General features: G+C 45.0%; 1 protein-coding gene across 2 annotated transcripts in view; it reads right to left on the bottom strand.

Moving 5' to 3' along the window:
* Nucleotides 1–20,653, bottom strand: part of TTC28 (tetratricopeptide repeat domain 28) — a 195,257-nt gene that overhangs the window by 52,427 nt on the left and 122,177 nt on the right. For both annotated transcript variants that reach the window (XM_010582040.1, XM_010582041.1), the window contains exons 4-5: nucleotides 19,517–19,789; nucleotides 18,344–18,474 (exon numbers count right to left, since the gene is read on the bottom strand). In XM_010582040.1, coding sequence (XP_010580342.1) covers nucleotides 18,344–18,474; nucleotides 19,517–19,789 — 404 coding nt within the window. The remainder of the gene's footprint in view (nucleotides 1–18,343; nucleotides 18,475–19,516; nucleotides 19,790–20,653) is intronic.

The raw sequence follows: 20,653 nt of genomic DNA, 5'->3' as shown, positions 1-20,653 counted from the left end.
TAATGGAAGAACTGCCAGAATTCAAAGTGTCTTGATTTTTTTCACTTAGTGCTGCAGATGAACTTCATTCAATGCAAGGGACAATACAGGCAGAGCAGCAGCCACCATTAGGAAGCCCTGTAGCATCCCTGCAAGGCCATGGTAGCACTCCATGACAGCAGGACGGGAAAGCCTTGGGCTCAGTCCCACAGATGGTGAGAGCAGCACTGGATTTCATGCTGCCAATACATGCTATAATGAACTAGAAATAAGTTGCTTTTGCTGCTGTAATTACCACAGACCAGAGAGGGGAGCAGCTAGCAGCAACTCTTCAGTGACATAGTTACAGGCTGGGGATAAAGCTACTGAACATGCTGTCACATGGTCAAGCGGTTTCTTGGGCTTAGAAGGTGTTTCTCCAACAGCAAGCATCACAGGTGGTGTGAAAACCAGCTAAACCCTCCAGAAATAAATGATTTACAGCCTCTGCAGAAGCACAGGCACTTGGCTCAGAGTATCAGGGACCAAAGGCATATTCACTCCAAAAGTTACCTCTGCAGGACACCCAGCAGAGCATTGCCACCTTCACTTCATTCCTACCTCCCACAACTCCTCATCCCATTGGAAAACTCCACGTCACCAGCTAGACCTGGCATCCAGCTGGCCGCTGCAGGACGGGCACCCAACCGGACAGCAATGCCTCAGGAAGGGATCTGGACCTGCACCGAGAGGGCTGCAGCTCCTTGCTCCTGGAGAGCAGGCACTCGTAGATGTCCCAGACCCTCTTCGGTGCTGCCACGACCAGCTAGGCTGCGCAGGCAGGACCGGCTACCTCCGCACGTGCAGCAGCAGGCAGAGCTGGGAGCAGACTTTCAAGCAGCACAGTGAAGTAATTTTTTGGCTGACACTGGTGAGCAAAGGCTCTTACCTAACAGAGGGTCTAAGGGGGCCTGTCTTGAGGCTTCTACAAAACCAACATGAAAATTTTTGCTCTTTTTAATACATTTTTACACAAATCTTCATGAAAATTAATAAATACATAGTATTGAGTCATTTACAATCTCACTAGGAAAGATAATGGAAAAAAATAGATACATGCAGACATCTTGCACAAGCCCAGACCAAAATACTGCATGGGGCCCATTACAGTCTTCAATGTGTATCGGAGCTCCCTTCATCTTGCTGGTGAGCAAAAAATTCACTGCTGCACAGAACAAACCAGTAGGCTGGCACAACACAATCAGCAGAACTGATTTAGCAGCCTCATTGATTTTGAAAGACAGGCCACTACCACCACTTCTGATATAGCTGGGGAGAAAATGGAAGTGTCTTTCTGGAAAACAAGGTGTCAGTGAAAACTGGTGTCTCCTGGGGGTGCTAAAAAAAAAAAAAAAAAAAGTGGACATTTATGCATGCAGATTGCTGAATAAGATGAGCTATGGCAAAGAGCCATGTAGACAGACTCAGATGATATTAATGGGCCACGGCTAAGGAAAAGAGGCATAAATGGAAAGCAGCAGATCTCAGACTTTCTGTGCACAAGAGAAACTTGACAGATGCAGAGACTGCTCATACTGTACATGGGAAGACCTCTTTAGGAGGTCTCCTAGACTGGGAAGTGGATCATAGGATGCAAAATCTGTGTGGCTGGAAATGTTTCTTCTCAGGGCTCCTAATCCCTTTGCCCAACAGCATTTCCAGGCTCACAGTAAAGACCTAGAATGAAGGGTACAAGCTTGGCAACTGTTCTTAGGGCATGCAAAAAGACTTGGCTTACATATCTGAGTGCCCAGGGCTGGATCGTCCAAACCAGAATGTGGGAGGAGGACAAGTGAAGCAGAAAAGAAAAATAAGTAGAAAGAGACAAAAAGAGAAATGGAAAATGAAGGGTAAAGAGCTGACAAGAAATAGCCCAACTTGATTAGAAAGCTGGGGCTGTTCCAGAGGCTTGGCTGTTGCTCACATAGACAGCTAGACACAGGCAGGAAAGGCTGCCTCTACCCTCTGCCATGGCCTTCACACCAATGGTCCCCACATGTTTTATTCTGCAGCAGCTTCTACTGTTAACTGATCCGAGAGAAGCACTTCCCAATCATCTTGGAGTCTGCATGAGCAGAGCCTATGGCAATTCTGGCTTCCCCAGGGCTGGTTTCATGCAGCATCTCTTCTCCAGCAAGATAACTATTCAGTACTCTCTATATGCTCATGGGGGCAATCAGTGGAAAGACTGTGGAGCTTGACATTAAAGCAGTGTTTAGAAACAATTTGGTGATTACATCTGCTGGGGGACACCAATGACTCACTTCAGGGGGTTAGTAATAGGATTCCAGAAGATAAATTCATCACTGTATACTTAATAAAATCCTCTGCATAATAGGATCCACCGGGAACTCTTAAGTGGCTCACACGTTGGGCCAACAGGGTAGGGGTATTCCCATATGCACTGGCAGGAGTCAAAACGTTGCAGTGAGAGTACAAAGTTGACACATGTGAAACAGACTCCAGCTGTGCTAGCACAAACCTCTGCTTGGTAGCAGGGTGATGGGAGACTACAGCTTCATACCAGTGGAGTTTTGCATCAGCAAACAAAGAAAATCAATGCTTTATATATCTGACAAAGACAAATTTTACAGTGGGAGTTGCTTACACCTCCAATTATGCCATTTATCACTTTAATAGAAAGCAGATTCTTCTGCCACTGAGCTGAGGCACAGAAGGGAGTTCTGAAAAAGGCTTCTAATTGCTCTCTTTTTCTTGGGAGCAACAGCCAGCTTAGTTTTTTCAGCTGAATAAGGTAGAGTCTGATGTTAAGCAGATGTGCATCACAGAATGACAACTAATAGGGACCTAGTGACTTGGAGACATGTGTTTCTTAGATATTTCACCCCTGCCAGAGAATGGTCATTTCCCAATTATGTTACATTTAAACAATTCTTTAACTGAATGCACAGCCTCCTTAAATGAGAACATTGTATAATAATCCTAAAATGGGCAAGGTGAAAATGCTCTGCCTGGTATCCTACTATTAAGGTAGCTTTAACCCCTAAACACAGGCACCAATTAGGATTGATCAGAAATTGAGCTTTTATAGCCAAGGTGGGGAAATAACTGGCATGGACTAAGCGTTTCTGAAATCCAAAAGCCTGACTGCAGAATGCTCTTGCATGCTGTTTCCCTCCACTTCCATTCTCCCTCTGGGCAAGGGGTAACAGCAGTGCCTGATCCTACATGATGCAGTGGAGCTGTATCCAAAAGATCAGCCATGCATATTCATAACATCTGTACTCAGGACAGTCAACAGTACGCTCTTTTTGAGAACCAGCTCTTGCTCTTGAATGCAAGCAAAAGTTTCCTGGTTCACTGAGTGTATTTTGGGGGTGGTAAGGGGAAGACAGCTTCAACAGATTGTTTCTGAACACACACACACACACACAAAGAAATACTTAAATTTGAAAACATTAACAGGATGAGTTCTGCTGGCTTCACCATAAAGACTAAAATCTCACTTTATCTGACATCAGTGTAACTTTTCTGTATAGGAAGTACAGAGGTTAGCTTACAGTAACGTAACACTGTGTAAGCATTTAGCTCTTTCTCTATGTAAGCTCTGTTTGTTTTATAGGTATGGGCTATGTAGCTGCTGTGCACACAAGCAGGACAGTAGCATAACAGGGGATGAGCACTTTCAGGACCTACCAAAATGATCCAGTGGCTCTAAATTGCACTTTATCTCCACTTCTATTAAGCCCCTTTATCATTTCCTCAGAATCCACCATTATTTCATAACTAGGCTTGCAGATCTACTGATTTACGCACTAATGCAAGTTTCACGCCCAAATACAGTAGGTGCCCAATCAACATTCAAAGTTGCCCTTCCCTCCTCCCTCAAAGGTGAGGCTGATATGCCAGTACCACATCCAGCTTTTTCTTTCATGTGGTATGTTTTTGAAAGTAAGAAAGGAAGTAGCAGGCAATATTCTTCTCCTGTACATTATCTGTACACAGAAAGAAGGAACAGATTTGCTTTTAGGTAATTATTTCCTGAGGGAAAAAAACCAAAAACCAAACACTGGAATCAATATCCTTGTCAAATCCAATTTATTTGTAGAAGGTCTCAGTCTTTTACACAGAAACTACCAAAAAGCAAACCCCAAAGAAGCCAAAGCCATGGAACAGAAGCACTAGTATCCGAATGCCCGGAAGGAACTTTGTAACTACTGCTAACTGAAAGGGAATAACCAGGAATTGATGACACAATAGAAAAACTCAAAATATACAGCAGGAAGAGATAGCTCCAGTCCCTTCTTGATTAATGGATTAAATCCATAGCTCTCCAGGTGTCAAGGACTTGCTGCTTGTGACAGAGGCTGCCATGGGTTGTGCTAACAATCCACTCCCAGCCCTCTCATTCCTTACTTGTTCAGTGAAATGACGTTCTAGAGGACTGATTATTCTTCGTGTTTCATCACAAAAGAATCAGACAAATTATGTGAATCCAGGCAAGCCTGAACAGCACCATGGCTCGACTGTCAGGTTATTCATAATCGGTCATCTTCCTGAAACCAAAGGGTTCAGAGGGAACACTGACTTTCAGCTGCTCATTTGGAGATCAAAATAACAGCTAGAGTGTAAAATCCACTTACTCATCTCCTCCATTATAATTTAGGAGCTAGGTGTCCAGTTCTGCCTAGAAGGCTTGCAAAACCAAACCTGAGTTACTCCCTTAACAGAACTGCAAATATTTTTGACCAAGTTAGCAGTGTTTTGCTGGAAAGCAGTCCTCACCTACACCCATTTCTTAGGAGTAAAACTGCTTGTCACTCATACCGAAGAGGCTGTTCACATTCACTGCGCGAGCCGGTGCAACATCACTCACTGTGCAAAGGCTGGATACCCAGGAGGAGTGTGCTGCTTTTCTGGGGTGGGCTCTGCAGCACTGAATTCTCATTCCACAAAGAAAAGGAAGTCACGCAAAATACACCAGCCCAGGAACACTACAAAGTAGACCTCAGCATCAAGTCTAAGCATCACCTGGGGCTCACATATCTTTATCCCAACTAGCCAAAATTTGGTAGCTTTCTGGACATAGTCTAAAAGGCTCCTGTGTGAAATCACTTTAGGGATGATTGCTGACTTGACATTTTTAGTGATGATGTAAGAAAACAAGCCCTTGTTTAAAACCACAAGCTTCTCTGAGGTGATGACACTGAGGAGTGACTCATGCCCTGGTCAAAGTCAGTCCTTGAAGAAAAAGCCAGCACGTTACAAACTTGGATCTCACAGAACCCAGAGAAGCTCTTTGTGCAGGCAAAGAAATCTCTAACTCCTACAGTGGCGTGCTGACCTGTGCCAATCCTAACACTACTCTTGCTCATAAAGCTGGATACTACTTCACTGGAAACTGAATTTGGGAAAACCTTGGCTGAGGTGGGCCTTCTGAAAACCCAGAGAGCACTGGTCCCCAAGTTGCAGCTCTTACACAAGCTTTCTATTGCATTTCTTTTACTGCAATCAGGTACAGGCCTCAGCAGAGTGCTAGGTTTTGCAGATACTGTGAGAGGTAAGTAAAACCAGAAGACTGCATTTCTTTCAGCTAAAATCCATGTGCTGTGGAGGTCAAGTGGGGACATTTAAAGGAGATCCTGAGGAAGTATTACATTTCCCTTTTGAGTCACAAGTCCAAACAAAACAAAGCACATGGCCTTTTAGTGCATTCCCAAGTTTCCTGCACTGGGTCAGATTTCCCTTTGTTCTGCTTAATCCTATCACATTTGAACTGGACAAACCTGTATGAATCCAGTCAAGCTGACCTTCTCTAAAAAGAGCTGCTAAAGACAGAAAGAGAAAGGCAAAGAATTTATGTTCTCTTATACAAATCCAACTACTTGATGCTCAAGCACTATGGTTGCTCACATCACTGAACTCATCCTCTCGGCCATGCAGGTAATTCAGTTTAAGATGTAATGCAGCACTAGTGCCCTAGAAGACCCAGAATCCTCAAATGAATTCATATGGCAAGTGTTTTCTTAGCAGCTGGTACTTGGCCTTCCTCCTGGAAAGTAAGCCTTCCTCCAGGGTATGAGGGAGTTTGCTCTGGATCCCTAATGAAGCAAGGCTACTGTCTGCAATGAAAGGCTGAAATCAATGAGGCAAAGGATAGCACCGCACTTTTTAACGAGGGTTTCAATGTATAGCTACATCACAGGTCAGATTTTTGAATCCCAGTGGTTAATTAGAGGCGCCTCAAAGACCAGCTGTTTGAAGTAGAAGTATACACAGGAACAATATGAACTGGAAAGTGTATGTCTGTAGCTTTGTACACCCACAGCGAAACATCTGGGCCAGACAAAGGCTGAACTTTAGTCAATTGAACAATCGTGCAGGAAGTGTCCAGGAAGACATTCTGCAGACTGAGTCAAATCTCTCAAGTTCTTACTAAGCTGAAATCACAACACCTGCAGAACCTGAGACTTCAAGGGCAGTAGGGGTAAAAATAAAGCTTCTGTCCTGTTAGGAAATCTGGAAAACCAACGTGCCCCACTCTCACCTAATTCTGTACTGGCTGCTTCACGCTCCTCCTTCAGCAGCCCTCCACAGAGGGATTCAGCACACCTGTCCTACTCTGATCTGCTCAGCCAGGTCCTCCTAGCAAGTGGCCAGTATTGAAGTTTCAGTTGTATAAATCAGATCACCCTCAAGCCTCACACAAAATCAGCAATGATTCCAGAAGACATGGACAAGAATCTGCAAACACCTCCTCAAAAAGCTAGGAAAGTATCGGTGCCAGTCTCCTGGTAAGCAAGGAAACTCTTTGGTCCTACGCAGTCCTGAAGATGACAACACTGCTTTTGGTGTAAAGGGCATACCTCTTGTAAAATAAAAAACACTCAAGCCACAACAAGTCTCAACATAGTAACGATCGGGCACATGTGCTGGGATCCCCTATGGAGCTCCCTCATCCTTCAGCTCAGCCTCCTGGCTGATCCCTGGAAATCCTGCTGGGCCCCTCCACCACTTCAGCTGCCAGTCGGGAAACTGCTGCCAATCCAGCCAACGGTGTATCTGGACCTTACCCATTTCTGACAGCACAGGACTGGGAGACTGTGGGCTGAAGCTGCACACTGGGCAGTGAGTGACTCTTGGCAGCTTCACCCCCGCAGTAATAATGAAAATACATATTAAAACCAGCTTGAGATCAGCAAGAAGGCTATGTGATGCTAGGCTTTGTGCAAGGGCTCAGACTAGACAACAACTTTCGAAGGAAAAGCGACCCTTTCTTTCTGCAAGTATCCAGTCCATGAACTGCAAGGGCCTGATCTTTTTACGTTTCTGGTTTCTGCAAGTAATTTTCCACTGAGTTCCTAGGAACTGAGGCTGGTCTCTCACCTCTTTGGAGAGCAGAGATTGGGAGCAGTCTTTTGCTTGAGTGGTTAGCAGCCTGATCAACCATTCTGTTGTTTGTAAATCCTGTGTAAAGTGTCATGGGATTTGGAAAGCTGTTTCTCACGCAGAGGCTGAATCAAAAACCAGCTTGTTTCAATTTCTTGAAAGTATCTCCAGGACTCAAAAGATCCCCTAAAAGAACCCCAGAGAAAAACAGAAGGCATAATGGAGAAACAAGAATGAAGAGGTAATCCCATGTGCTAAAAACGTTTATGAATATAGATGCACCACAGTCACCCATTTATCTTGTCGCTGCTTGACCTTTTTGATAAGGTATTGGGGGTTTTTTTGACACAAGACTAGGAGGACGCTCCTGCCAAGTTACCACCTCTGCAATATATACACACAGTGCTTATGCAATAGGCTGTGGTCCTGTGGTATCAGTAACAGAGACACACTAAGTTCTTAACAAAAGCTCCCATGTCATTTCCAATCTCTTCTCCTGAAAAAGCTCAAGAAGTGAAAGCTATTTGCTGTTTAATACAGTAGCAGCAGTCACACCCTGAACTTGTCATTCCTGCACTTCTATTAGCAGTGGCTGCATTAACCACTAATATAGATTATCAATTAGCAAAGCCTTCCTTGGCCTGTCCCTTACTTCTGGAACTCCAATCAGATGTGATAAAGCTATAAGGAATAAGGTATATTCTCCTCTTAAGTCTTTCCCGTTCATGCTGCTACAGGCAGCAGATAATCCACTTCTGGCAGACAACTACGTAATAAATTATTTTGAAGTAGTGGCTTCACTACAGAAGAGGAAAAGGGACAGAAAACAGAAAAGCAGAGAAACAAATACCTTTTCTGCTCATTTTCTGCAAAGCTCTGTTGCTTACTGCAGCAAATACTACTTTCCTACTTTTGCCTCCACAGCCCGTTTCTGACATCTTACTCAATGTTTTCATGCACGACAAATTGCTTTAGTCTGAAGACTCGAAAGTTCCAGTTCTCATTTGTGAGGTATTTATATCCTGTCCTCATTTTCCAGACTGTTTGCAAACAAAACAAAATAACTGCGGTCATAAGATTTTCAGATTTTTCCTTCTGAAAAATTTGGCAGCCCCAGGGACAGACACCTCTTCATATGGATGAGTCCCACACAAATGCCATGGGCAGAGAAACTGCTGTGGGCTCCCTCAAGCTGTGGTTAATAAATGAATTTGATTCTTAGCACTCCATCTGAGACTGACAATAAATGAAGCACAAACGAGGAATTAAGTGACCAGGTGATGATCACTTCAGGATCTTCAGTGAGAAAGAGACAAAGTTGGCCCTATGAGGAATTATATTTTAAAATACCTGAAAGCCACTTGAATGCAATAGAAAAGGATCACTGCTATGAATGATAACCCATGCAAAGCTAAATTCTGCATAGAACAGGAGCAGCACCTAGCCCACTGCTGTGCACCCAAGTAACTAACAATACACAAGCAGAACGGTAAACAGAAGGGATTTCTTGGCAACAGTTAAGATACTGCTCAGGAAGAACACACACACACATAAAGAGCCTGTTTCGCTATGCGGTATGGAAGGTCTGGGTGTGCTTTCTATTTCCCCAAAGATGTGCTACAGAAATCACAACCTAATATAAATGTGATTTCGCAAGCACATGTTAGCTAACCAGAAGTGTCTTCACCTCACTGCATACACTTCTCAAATTCTCTTAAAAATTATCAACAACTGTAAGAAAATCACACACACATGCAATGTTTCATGCACATTAAGCTTGGGCTGTGACTGCAAAGTGGAATGGGGTAGTAACAGACCAGCCCGTCCCAAAAGACATGCAAGAAGATGGGCTACAGGACTCTAGCCCACCTTCAATGAGCTGGAAGCCTTCATGAAGCCTTCCAGGATGGCCTGAACCATGCCAAGCCAAGAGAAGGTACAGCATGGTGTACTGCCACACAACAGAAGCCAGACAGCTCAGATATGACTGTAGGGACTAAGCCAGTAACAACAAACAGCCTTCCACCACCTCCTACACAACATCTCTCCAGCCTGTACAGGTAAAGGACAGGGAGGTTCACCACCCTCTCTGGAAGCAAAGGGCCAGTGTTTCTGGCTGCTTTATTGTCCCCACAGCCCCTTTTGAGTGGATTGTGCTCTTCTCCAGTTGTTCTCCTGGCCTTCTCCATACAAATATAGCATGTAGCATGTGTAACAAGACGCTTTCATCAACAGTTCACTACATCACATAGCTATAGAGACAGAAGTGCCACATAACTCAGTGGAGTCTGAATCAGCCCCAACCCATACTTAAGAGCTGTTCATCACATAACTGAACAGTTATGTTACAAATGCACTGGACTGATCACAAGCAATATGGACACTGAAGAACAAATTAATTCAGAAAATGTTCTGTACCACAGAAATATCATTCTTTGCTTCCTGAACATACATGGCAGTACAGAGACGAGTGCACTTCTATTTGCTATATGCTAGCTAGTCCAGGTTTTTAGTACAGGCATGGAAACTGTTACCAGTATCAAGTCAGAAAAATGCTTTTTCCAGAACCTCATCACACAGTCTGAACCATTCCTGCTCAACACATGTACCCTTGGCAGCCACAGATGTCTCCTGGGACCTGGCACATACCAGGGTGCCAGCTGTGTGTGCCCTGAAAAGACAGACCCCTGCATGCTTCAAAAATGCAATGCACAGGCTCCTCTCTGTCAGGGGCCAAGCAGCTGCAATGGGACTGAGGAAGTTGATCACAGCTGGAAGAGCAACTCTCTGTGAAGTGACTAGGCTTGCTCCAGGGAGAACTGCAATGACAGAGTTGGGTGACAGCAGAGCAGCACCACTGACTCTGCAAGGATGTGGCACAGTGCAGCCACGTGCCGGAACATGCAGGCTGCTCGCATCCCAGCTACAAGGTCAGCCACTGGCACTGTGGTGAGGAAAAGCTGTGCTCACTATTGAAGCTAGAGTAAGAGGTCATGCTCAATCTCAGTGACACGCTGCAGCAGTGTGAACTGGGGGAAGTCTACACAGCTGTGGAAGGGCTCTGGATGCCTGACAAGGTATCAGGAGGGGAACCTGGCCCACAGTTCACCAGCTGCACATGTTCTGATAAGCTCACTCCATGCTGACATGCCCTGTGATGGTTTCTCCAGAGAGGAAGGGTTGCACAGATTCATGCTTCCAGCCAAATCTGCAGCACAACTGCAAGCACAGGGACCCTCGCAATTGAAGCACAAACAGTTATTTCAACTCTGGCAGGAGCCCTGTGGCTGCCAGCACAGTCCAAACACAGAAATCACTCTGGGCCAGGAAGGGATGTGGGCAGGCAACCAGGGAGGCACTCCACATTTCGGACAAGCTCCTATGCCATTCATTCAGAAAGAAGTTCAGCTAGGGGCACACACACCTTGCTTAAGCAGGAGCCGGAGCTGATACCACCCCGCCACATTTGCTTGGAGCCGTTCAGCTTGCAGTGCCGAGGGTGACCAGTTTACAGCATCGGCAGCACCCCAGCCTTTGCACCATCCCAGAAGAGAGTAGCTCAGAGCACTGCAGGCAAGGTTCAGAGTACATTGGAGGGCCCTACAGGTCATGTTTTACGAAGAATGAAGAGTCGCTCCTGAAGTACAGTTGTGCCAGGTCTAACTCACACTGTGTTCCAGTCTTTTTCCTTATTTAACTCAGCAGAATACATATGTCTAAAATGACTGGCAAGGAACATGTTAAAAAAAATATTCTTTTGCCCTGTACCATAATGCACACAAGGAGTTCAGGCAAAAGGCTAAATACTTATGGCTTTGCTATTTACTGAAGATGTGGCTTGTACAGACAAAGCACGGCAGGAAGGACACCTGGAAAGCATTTCCCCTTCCCTTCAGGAAGGGGCAGAAAACCTTGGCTTTACAGAATTTACAGATTTCAGTAGAAAGGAATGATCTATCTTTCCTTCTGCATCTCCTTCTGGAAATAAGAAAGTGAAATTTGATCTTTGACTTGCACAGCCTGACAGTAAGTAGCTGGAGTTTACAAAATGTAGGAGCTTTATGCTGTGTTTCATTGCTGGCTCCGACATGCTTTAAAGGGAACTGGGGAAAACTAGTAGAATTGCAAAGCTAAATACTCACCAGCGGCTGAGCTGCACACAAAGTATGTTCAGACAGTTGCAGAATCTGCAAATTCCCAACTGAATCCAGACCCTGGTTATGTCTGTCACAGCAATCATATTTCACTAGCACTCCACCTCCAGAGATGCACAGCAGACGGTTGTCCCTGACAACCCTCCAACGTGACAGTCCTCTCCTGCCAGCAAAGGCCTCTCATCACAGTCAGCTCCATGCCAGTGCTTTCTCTGCAGTAGAAAGCGTAGCATCTAACTGGTTTCTTGAGTCTCCTTGGCTTCAAGCCCATGGTTTCTCTTTATAGTGGGAATTTCTGCATTCTGATGTTTCCTCTGCCAACAAGAACTTTCATAGCTATGCAAGAGCAAGGTGACACAGAAAGCCTATGTAAGCCTGCATAATAAACACCTTTCTCCTATGCCACTTAGCCACCCAGTTCTAATTAGCATCTTCATCATCCCTTTTTCCTGCAGTCAACCTTTCTGAAAAAAATCTGCTGAAGCTGCAAACATGAACTCTGCCTTACAATTGCCATCATTTTTAAAAACCATCTTGAGACAGTAAAATCTAGTTCATCAGTCCTGTTACTGAGCATACCCACCTGCTGCGGACAATTCTCAGAGCCACATATGCTTGTGGAAATACCTAAGTGCAGCAGCCAGTGGCCATAGAAACAAGCGGGCAGTAACAAGAGGGCACTGAGCCCTAGCCAGTTCTGCACCTCTTCTTTCCAGAAACACCTGCTTCTAGAGGGGAGGTGGGGGAAAATCTCTTCAAAACCAGGCCAGAATGATTGCTGCATGCTGTTGGGCATCCTGAGTCAACACAAGGGCAAGCTAGCGCTGAAAGTCCATCAGTCTGTCCTCTGCTCTTCTCCAGGCCCCCCCACCCTTCCCACAGTCATGCTCCCTGAGAAAAGGGGCAGCAGGAAACAGACTCGAGTTGTTCAGCTGCATCTTCATTCTAGCCCCAAGGAGAGTTCAGGGGTGCAAATGATCCTCTTCCTCACCCAATGCCTTCTGTTTATTCCCACCTAGCAAAGAGGGATGCTGCATCTTTAATGAAAGGTCCAGTCCGGCTCCAAACGTGCCAGCCAGCCAACACACAGGAGCTGCCAGCACCCAGTGGCCTTCTGGCAACATCATCCTCCCCAAAAGCATAGTGCTGGCAATGCACTTTCACACAAGCATTAATTTTATTATGGTTACTTTATGATTTTCCCTTACTGCCCTGCTATTTTTGAATGTGGGGCTGTAATAAAAGGCGTCTGATGGCCCAGGAGAGGGGAGCTATTATATTGCGGAGTCCCTGCAGTATCAGTGGCCTCTGCAAGACAAGATTCAAGCACAGCCTATATGAGGGTTTGGACACTGAACCCGAGGAAGGGCTCCACAGCTTTCTTTTCCCTTTCCACTTCTGCTTGTCAGTCCTCACAGCTTCAAAACACTCCAAGTAGTACTTTTCCAAATTAAATGCTTTGGAAGGAACACAGGTCCTTCCAAATGGCCATTAAAAAGGGCCACTCCAGCCCATCCTGAGAGATCACCCACCATTAGCTCCACCTTGGCACTATGACTTTACAGAATTCGTAATACAAGACAGTTCTGCACACCTGCGCAGCAGCTAGAGATGAACACGAACACGGGAGACTAGTGTTACAGGCACTGAAAGTTTTCATATTTATTTTTTTACTCCAGTCTTTCCTCTGACCCTGGCATAGCTCATTGGTTGCATTACCCTTGTCTAAATCACAGCTTGTGATGTGGCATCAACACACACTACATGGGTTACCTGACAGCTTTCAGAAGATCGGGTTACCTGTTGTTAGAAACAAAATAATTACTTAAAAAATATAGTACAGACATTCTGCACCTCCATTATTAAAAATGGATAGATTTGTACTGCAAGACAACTCACGTGCACTAGCTATCTTATAAACCCCAACAGAGGCAAGACACAAACTGTTTTTGCCCTGAGACATTGAAGTGAACTCCTGGTCTTCTGCCTTTGTAGTGGTGGAGACAGACCAGTCTCAGCCAAAACTCTGCATGAGAGCCAACACCTGACTCTATCCCCGATATCCCTGACTGGGTTTCTTGCAGCAAAGACAGGGTCAGACTGAGTATTCAGCTGTCACACCTTGAAGCCTGCCATTAGGGAACCAGGCCAACGAATTTGAAAAAGGAACTTCTGCAATTTATGATTTGAAGGGCATGGCTTCTCTGGCATCCTTAGGTTCTTGAAAGACAAATGACCTTGTAGTACTACTCCTAAGATGTAATAATGTCTTGCATTGATCAGGAAACAGGCAGTCTAGGCAATTAAATTCACCACCTATTTTTCCTGGGAGGTGATGATAGGACACAGATTTTAAGTTCAGTGTCAAGTTCAACTCAGCGAGTTACACTAAAGGTTAAGTTGATCCTTTAAGTGAAACCTTGCCTTGCCACCCTGCTCCATCCTACTCACACGTACAAAGTCTTTTATATGAAAACATAGGAATTCATTAGAGTTTATCTTCTATCCAGACTTTAAATAATTACTGAATCTGATCTTCTGCCCCACCACCTCTCTCTACAAAGCATCAGTTTGATTTATTCCCTGCTTTGAGCAGAGATACCTTCAGTCATTAGCACTTAGCCATGTTGTCATGGCTGAGCCCTGTCCTGTATATTTAATCTTGAGTGGTTTTTGACTTGGCAGAGGTGACCTTCCTATTGTAACTCCATTGGCTGGCAGAAAAATGACTCTTCTATCAGAAATCCTGTACTAGTGTAACTGCAGGCCTTAGTCCTCTCCAAGGAAAAACTCACAGACTGCAAGCTTCTGATACTCATCAGAGCCAGCTTCTGTGACGGGCAAAAGGCAATGAGCTAAACTAATGTAACCCCAGTCTCCCCTCTTAACATGATCTGTCACTCTTCCTCCTGCATATCACAAGTACCTTGGCTGCTGGTTTAGGGAACCTCTTTTTGTAAAATTCCCAGACGTTTCACGGGCACTATATAAAAACTGGAAAAAAGAGCTGCAGCCCAACCTGCCAGTATGTACTTTCCTCAGCACGTTAACCAACAGACAACGTGCGCTGACATTTTAGTAACAGAAAGTATGGTATATGTCACAAGAATGTGAGGCTACTGCCAGTGTAGGACAGGGCTGTAACTCTTTATCCGTGCATCATCAAGCAGCAAGGAAACCAAGTCAATATTTCACTCCACCATAGCCAGTCTGGCTTAGAGAGCGGATCCTCTCATCCCTGCTCAGAAGCACTAACCCCTGTGCCAGACAGCATGCCATTATTTCAGGACAGGAGTGGTTAAACTCTAACAGCCTGCAGCTGGCTCTGAACAAGAAAGGAAAAGACAAGCCTGTACCTAGGGGCCCCACCAGCCTGAAAGTATTTTATTTCCACCTCTGTGCATGAATTAAGCGGGTCTTAGTGGGAGCTAGTGCTAATGGAGCTGCCCAAAGGTGAGTCCCCTAATGCGCACCCACGCACAGAGCTACGGTCCTGCCAGCCACCAGCCCCTGTGGTCGCTCTGTGATCAAACAAGGTATGCAGCATCCCACTGACTTAGGAAGGTATGGTCAAACCTTGTGCTGTCTACCTAGGAGCCATAAAGACACAGTTCAGTGATGCCCACCCTGCCACCAGTGGCATGGCTGAAGCATGGATAGGTATATCTACATCAGCTTCACTTCAGCTAGTACAGGAGAGATCACTGTAAAAAGAGCAGCAGCGTAGACTTCATCAGGATTCTCAACTTGAGTACATTCCCAGGGTCTGCAGCAGGCCAAGACAGCCCACGCTGAAATCTGCTCTGGTTAATCTTCACAGAGAAATGACAGACTACCAAGCTGTGCTGCTATTTCCTCTTTAACTGCATCCAAACAATCTCAGAGCTGAACTCCCGCACTCACCTCCATCAGAAGAGAGGCAACTGTCCTTCCAGATGGTCCTGCCTACCTGCCTCTCTTCTACTGCACCTCACTTCTGTTGTCATCCTTTTTAGGATGGTATCCTACTGACCATCTGCAAAGCTCCACAGGAACCAAAGAATTCATGGAAATCCCTTACGATTTCTAGTCTCCTGAATCAACTGTACTTTTAAGTCTGCTAATTCTCTCAGAAACAATCTCACAGAATTAGCCCATATGAATTTCTTGACCAGCCACTGCAGCTGGTCAAAAAATCCTACCCATCACTTAACTGTGATAGAAAGCACTGAAATGACACTGGAGATGGCTACTTCATGGTGCCCATTACAGCATCTTGCTAAGAACCAGTCTTCTTACTCATCTGCATAGACCAAAACCACATGTATATTCAATACCCCAAGGTCTCTCTTGGAGACACTAGAGATATGCCAAATCCCAGCTACTTCTGCTCCATTCTCTCTCTGAGCACAAGTATGCCAAAACAGCCTGAACTTTTCCCCACATTGTGACTGCAAAGAGCAGATGACCTGTCTGGACATACGGACTGTACTCAGAATGATACCGCGCTTGTAACGGGAGCTGCACAGACTCCCTGTGCCAGAGAAAAACATTTAAAATCTTCAGTCCATTTGAGCAGCTTATATGATTCCCTACTCAGCTGACAAAGTTTCCTTTCTCCAGGCTTGTGTGGGGGAGGACAGACCTGAATGCTACAGCCAGACCCTCTGCAACTTCCTCCTCCGTTTATGGGTGACACAATCCAGCAGAAGCCCCTGGTACAAACATTTGCTTCAGCAGCTTCAGAACCCAATGGTCCCTCCGAGGATAGTAGTATCCCATACAAAGGAGCACTTTTTACCTTCTGCACCAATTCTCTGTACAGTTGGAGGCAAAACGATTACCTCACTACAGTCGCACACCAAATTCCCTTCTGGTGGAATTCACATCAGCACTACTGCAACTTTATAACATTTGCATTATAAAAATGTCTGCAAAGGAAGCCAAGAAAAACAGCTTTTTGTTCAGAGGAAGCTCTGTGGTCAAGATGATGTCATCAGAAAGCGCCAAATTAATTTCCTGTGGTTACATCCTACAGGAAATCCAAGAAGCTCAGCTTTCTTGCTAAACCAAGTAGTCATTTATTGTCAATAACTGTTAATTATGTGCCCAGATGTGTCATAAACTAAGAACTATCACGATTAGCCTTCATTCCCTGGATTCCTCCCAGATCGACTGTTGGGGTCTGTTTAGATCAGCGGCTTGAAGTCAGTGAAATGCACCAGCCCAGGGCCTCTGGGGCACACCGGCTGCTGCGCTCGCAGCACACGCCAGCACAGCAGGTTTCCTGCTATTTACTTCAGCCCCCTCCCCACAACAGGGGGATCTGCTGCTTAGAGAAACGCCACAGAGGAGGAGCAGCTACGTAGATTAGACTCTTAGCAGGAACAGGGACCCCTAATCAAGAAAACTATAAAAACAATGATGAGTAACAGCTTTTCTGCTCTGCATGAAGAGAAACAAGACAATCAGGATTGATTCAGGAGGTTTTCCAGCTGGTAAAATAATCATGAAAATATCTAGTAGGTCCCTCCCCCAGTCACAGTCCTTCCACAACCTACTGAAAGATGCATCTCTCCAAGACTTACTTGATATTTAACTTAGAATCATAGAATGGTTTGGGTTGGAAGGGATCTTAAAGATCATCTAGTTCCAACCCCCCAGCCATGGGCAGGGACACCTTCCACTAGTCCAGGTTGCTCAAAGCCCCATGCAACCTGGCCTTGAACACTTCCAGGGATGGGGCATCCACAACCTGTTCCAGTGCCTCACCACCCTCACAATGAAGAACTTCTTCCTTACATCTAATCTAAATCTACCCTCTTTCACTTTAAAGCCTATTAAAACTTATAAAATAACACTTCAGTAAAGCACTCAGCTAATTCAAATGGATCTTTTCAACAACTTATCAATGGGAAACTGATCTCACTCAGTTTTTAGATCTCCCCAGAACTACTTGCGTTTACATGAATTCATGCCTGCCCTGCTGCCTCTAGCCACTCCTTTCACCTGCCATGCAACCCACAAGCCCTCCGTTTTCTCATTCACAATAAAGGGGAATCCACTGCTGGGGGGAGGAATAGCCTTTGTATCTGTAACTCGCACTAAAATTATGATTCTGTCCTTACAGTGAACTTTTGGTAGAAATCTCTTGGGACTCTTCAGTCCATGCAGCACGCTTCCCTGCACTGGCAGGGAGCCCAGCATAACACCTCAAGAGCTGAATGGTAAATGGTCAAGGCAAACCAGATCCAGGCCAAGCAACCCCTACACTTTACACACTGTATTTTCAGGTTTGCATGGATTCTTTTTCTTTTCACTACTTTCTAAAAACAAAGCGTATTCTATGTGAACATTCAGGACAGGGAGCTAGCTCATTACTTATCTGGAAAAGGCACAACATAGGATGCACCCTAATAGAGTTTGAATCAGTAGCACTTGTATCACAGGTAAAACAAGAGCTGATGACAGCCAGGGCTAAAGTGCAGAGATGTTGTACTGATACCTGCTCAGCAGTAGCTTCTACCCTCAGATACTAGAGCCTATGTACTGTGGGCCAAATGAACAGGAAGGGAGAGGGAGGCTCAGAGCCACATGGAGACTAGAGGCAGGGGGAGGCAAAAGGACAAACCAAGCATCCTGCCACTTCAACTCACATACTGTAGCTACTGGTACAAACAATTTCCTTAACAAAAGGCAAGTGAACAGCTGCGAAAAGAAATCATGTAGCTTCCAAATTCTCAGAATAAAATGGGCAGACAGACAAGGCTTCTTCACATGTTTGTATCTCTCCAGAAAACCATGCAGTGCTGACTCCCAATTCAGTCCAATAAGCTTCCTACCTCTCTGTCCTTGAGTTTCATGGCGAGCACCAGCTGATGTCTGTGGTTAGTAAGGGCCTCCCGGTAATTTCCTTTGGAGAAGAATGCGGAGCCCAGATTTCCATGAGCTCGGCATTCTCCCGTCTGGTCACCTGAGTCACATGCAAACAAAACAAAGGTTAGCTAACAAAGGCATCACTGGAAGCGTCCAGCAGAAAGACTGGAACATGCTGTACATGTAATGCTCCAGTGTCAGAACCAGCATCAGAACAAACTTATCCTTATGTTTAATACACAGCCAAAACTCTCCTCTTAGCTGGCCTTCAGAAACTTCTACAATAACTATCAACCTTATTTTTAGAATTGTTTTAAATTTTTTCTTTGGCCTAACACTTGGCAATTTCCCATTCTTCCATGTTTACTCCTTGCTTGACATTAGCAATTTGTTTGTGAAAGTACGTCAATGGCCCAGGCTTAAAACAAGCAAAGAGCACGTCAGCTTTCTCCAGAAAGCAATTCTGCAGCACAGCTCAGCTCAGCCACAAAGCACATCCACTAGTGTCTTCAAGACAGTAGTCTCTATACTTTCAGTGAACTCTCCTAGCTAGACCCCTCAATCACTGTCTTCTCCACTTCTGCAAGGTTATGCCTTTCTGTCTCACATACTGTCTCCTCTCCTACAGCACCATGAAAGCTTGAAAGCTCTCAGTGTAGTGCAGTATATACTGTACACAAGAGAGATTTTCCAATCTGTTTATTTTTTAAACACTCTTGTTCATCCATTGTCTCCCAATTTGTTCCTTCCCTGACAACCGCCTCAGAAACTCATACTGAGCACCTTTTTCCATCAAATTATTGAAAAAACAGATTGCTTCATTTAAGACTTATCATAAAGTTTTGAGCCCAAGCCTACACAGGGGAGAAGACCAGCTCCCACATACATGACACCAGAAAATTAGAGGATCCTGTAAAACCTTAGCACATTCATTGATCATCTACCCCCCTGCACACATAGGTAAACAGGGCTGCACAAGCCTGTAGTTTGCACATTTCAGAAATTTCAGATTTGATTTAGCAGCTCATGAAATCCCACAGAAACCTGAGCATTACAGAGATGCTGACCATTAACACAGCTATTAATTTGTTCCATTTGTACCAATCCAGCAGTCAAGCAAGTGAAAGGAGAACTCTTACCTAAAGTCTTGGCTACATCCAAGTCCTGCTGCATGTATCCAGTGCTTTTCTCTGTATTCCCGAGGGACCAGTACGCACTGCTCAGTGCAGAGAACACTGATCCCCGCAGCTTTAGGCTGCAAGTGCCAATCTTCAAAGCAGCTTCTAGCACCACCACAGAGGCCCCATGGTGGCCCGCAGTCAGAAGTTCCTGGCCAATCACAGACACCACAACAAAGGGGCTCTTGTCCAGCTTCATCTTCTGCAGTTGTTGATAGGTGGGCTCCAGGGACTCTGAAATACAAAAATATGAAGGCAGAGTTACTCAACAAGCCAAGATATTTGCACCTAGAAATCACCTTCAAAACTTATCTTCCTTTTTTGGTAACCAAATGACATGCAAGTTAAGGGCCAGACTGCCCAAATCAAACCAAGATTTATTACAGGAACTCAGGGCTCAAATGCATCATCTAATATCTCGTACATCAAGACAGATCAACTAGCAAGCTGATGTTTTCATTGCAGAAAGCACTTCATGAAAACAGCACAAGCATGCAGAGCAGTCTCATACCGAGCTCTGAAGATTGGTCTAATGGCAGAAGGAATACAGAAAACACCTGTAGAGTTTTGCAGGAAACTGGAAATGGGCCACCAGCAGTGTATAACAGCACTGCAGTTTCTGCTCCCTCAGCACAAACTTTCAGCTGAACGTCTGCAAAATCTGTGCCTGTCCAGATACCACAGCACACAGTACGTGCCAAGAGAGGTGACGAAAACTGCAGAAGGAAGCTGCTCCTTCTTCTGCAGGAGAAGGTACTCCCGCATAATGACAGCACTGGACCTGCCAGACTACTTATAATTGGTCTAACTGCTTTCATCATTCACACGATAAAACATCTTGGCTACATGTTTCATTAAGGACATCAGTATGACATGACTCCAGAATTTGCTGACCAAGTGGCATTGCTTGATTAGATGCTCTCACCTGAATCAACCCTACCACAGCAACCTCAGGAAGCCACTTGCTCCCTGTTTTCATCATTTCTGCTTCTCTACAATCACCAAGAGTATAAACAATGACAGAAGAGGATGTTAACACTTCCCTGAAGATGCGAACAGTGTGAACACGATGCCAGTTACCAACATCCAATTAGATCC

This window comes from Haliaeetus leucocephalus, unplaced genomic scaffold (genome assembly GCF_000737465.1).
Source record: "Haliaeetus leucocephalus isolate CR32 unplaced genomic scaffold, Haliaeetus_leucocephalus-4.0 Scaffold840, whole genome shotgun sequence".
In the NCBI taxonomy this organism is placed as follows: domain Eukaryota; kingdom Metazoa; phylum Chordata; class Aves; order Accipitriformes; family Accipitridae; genus Haliaeetus; species Haliaeetus leucocephalus.
The sequence above is the reverse complement of the archived record's forward strand: the minus strand, read 5'-3'. Positions and strand labels throughout refer to the sequence as shown.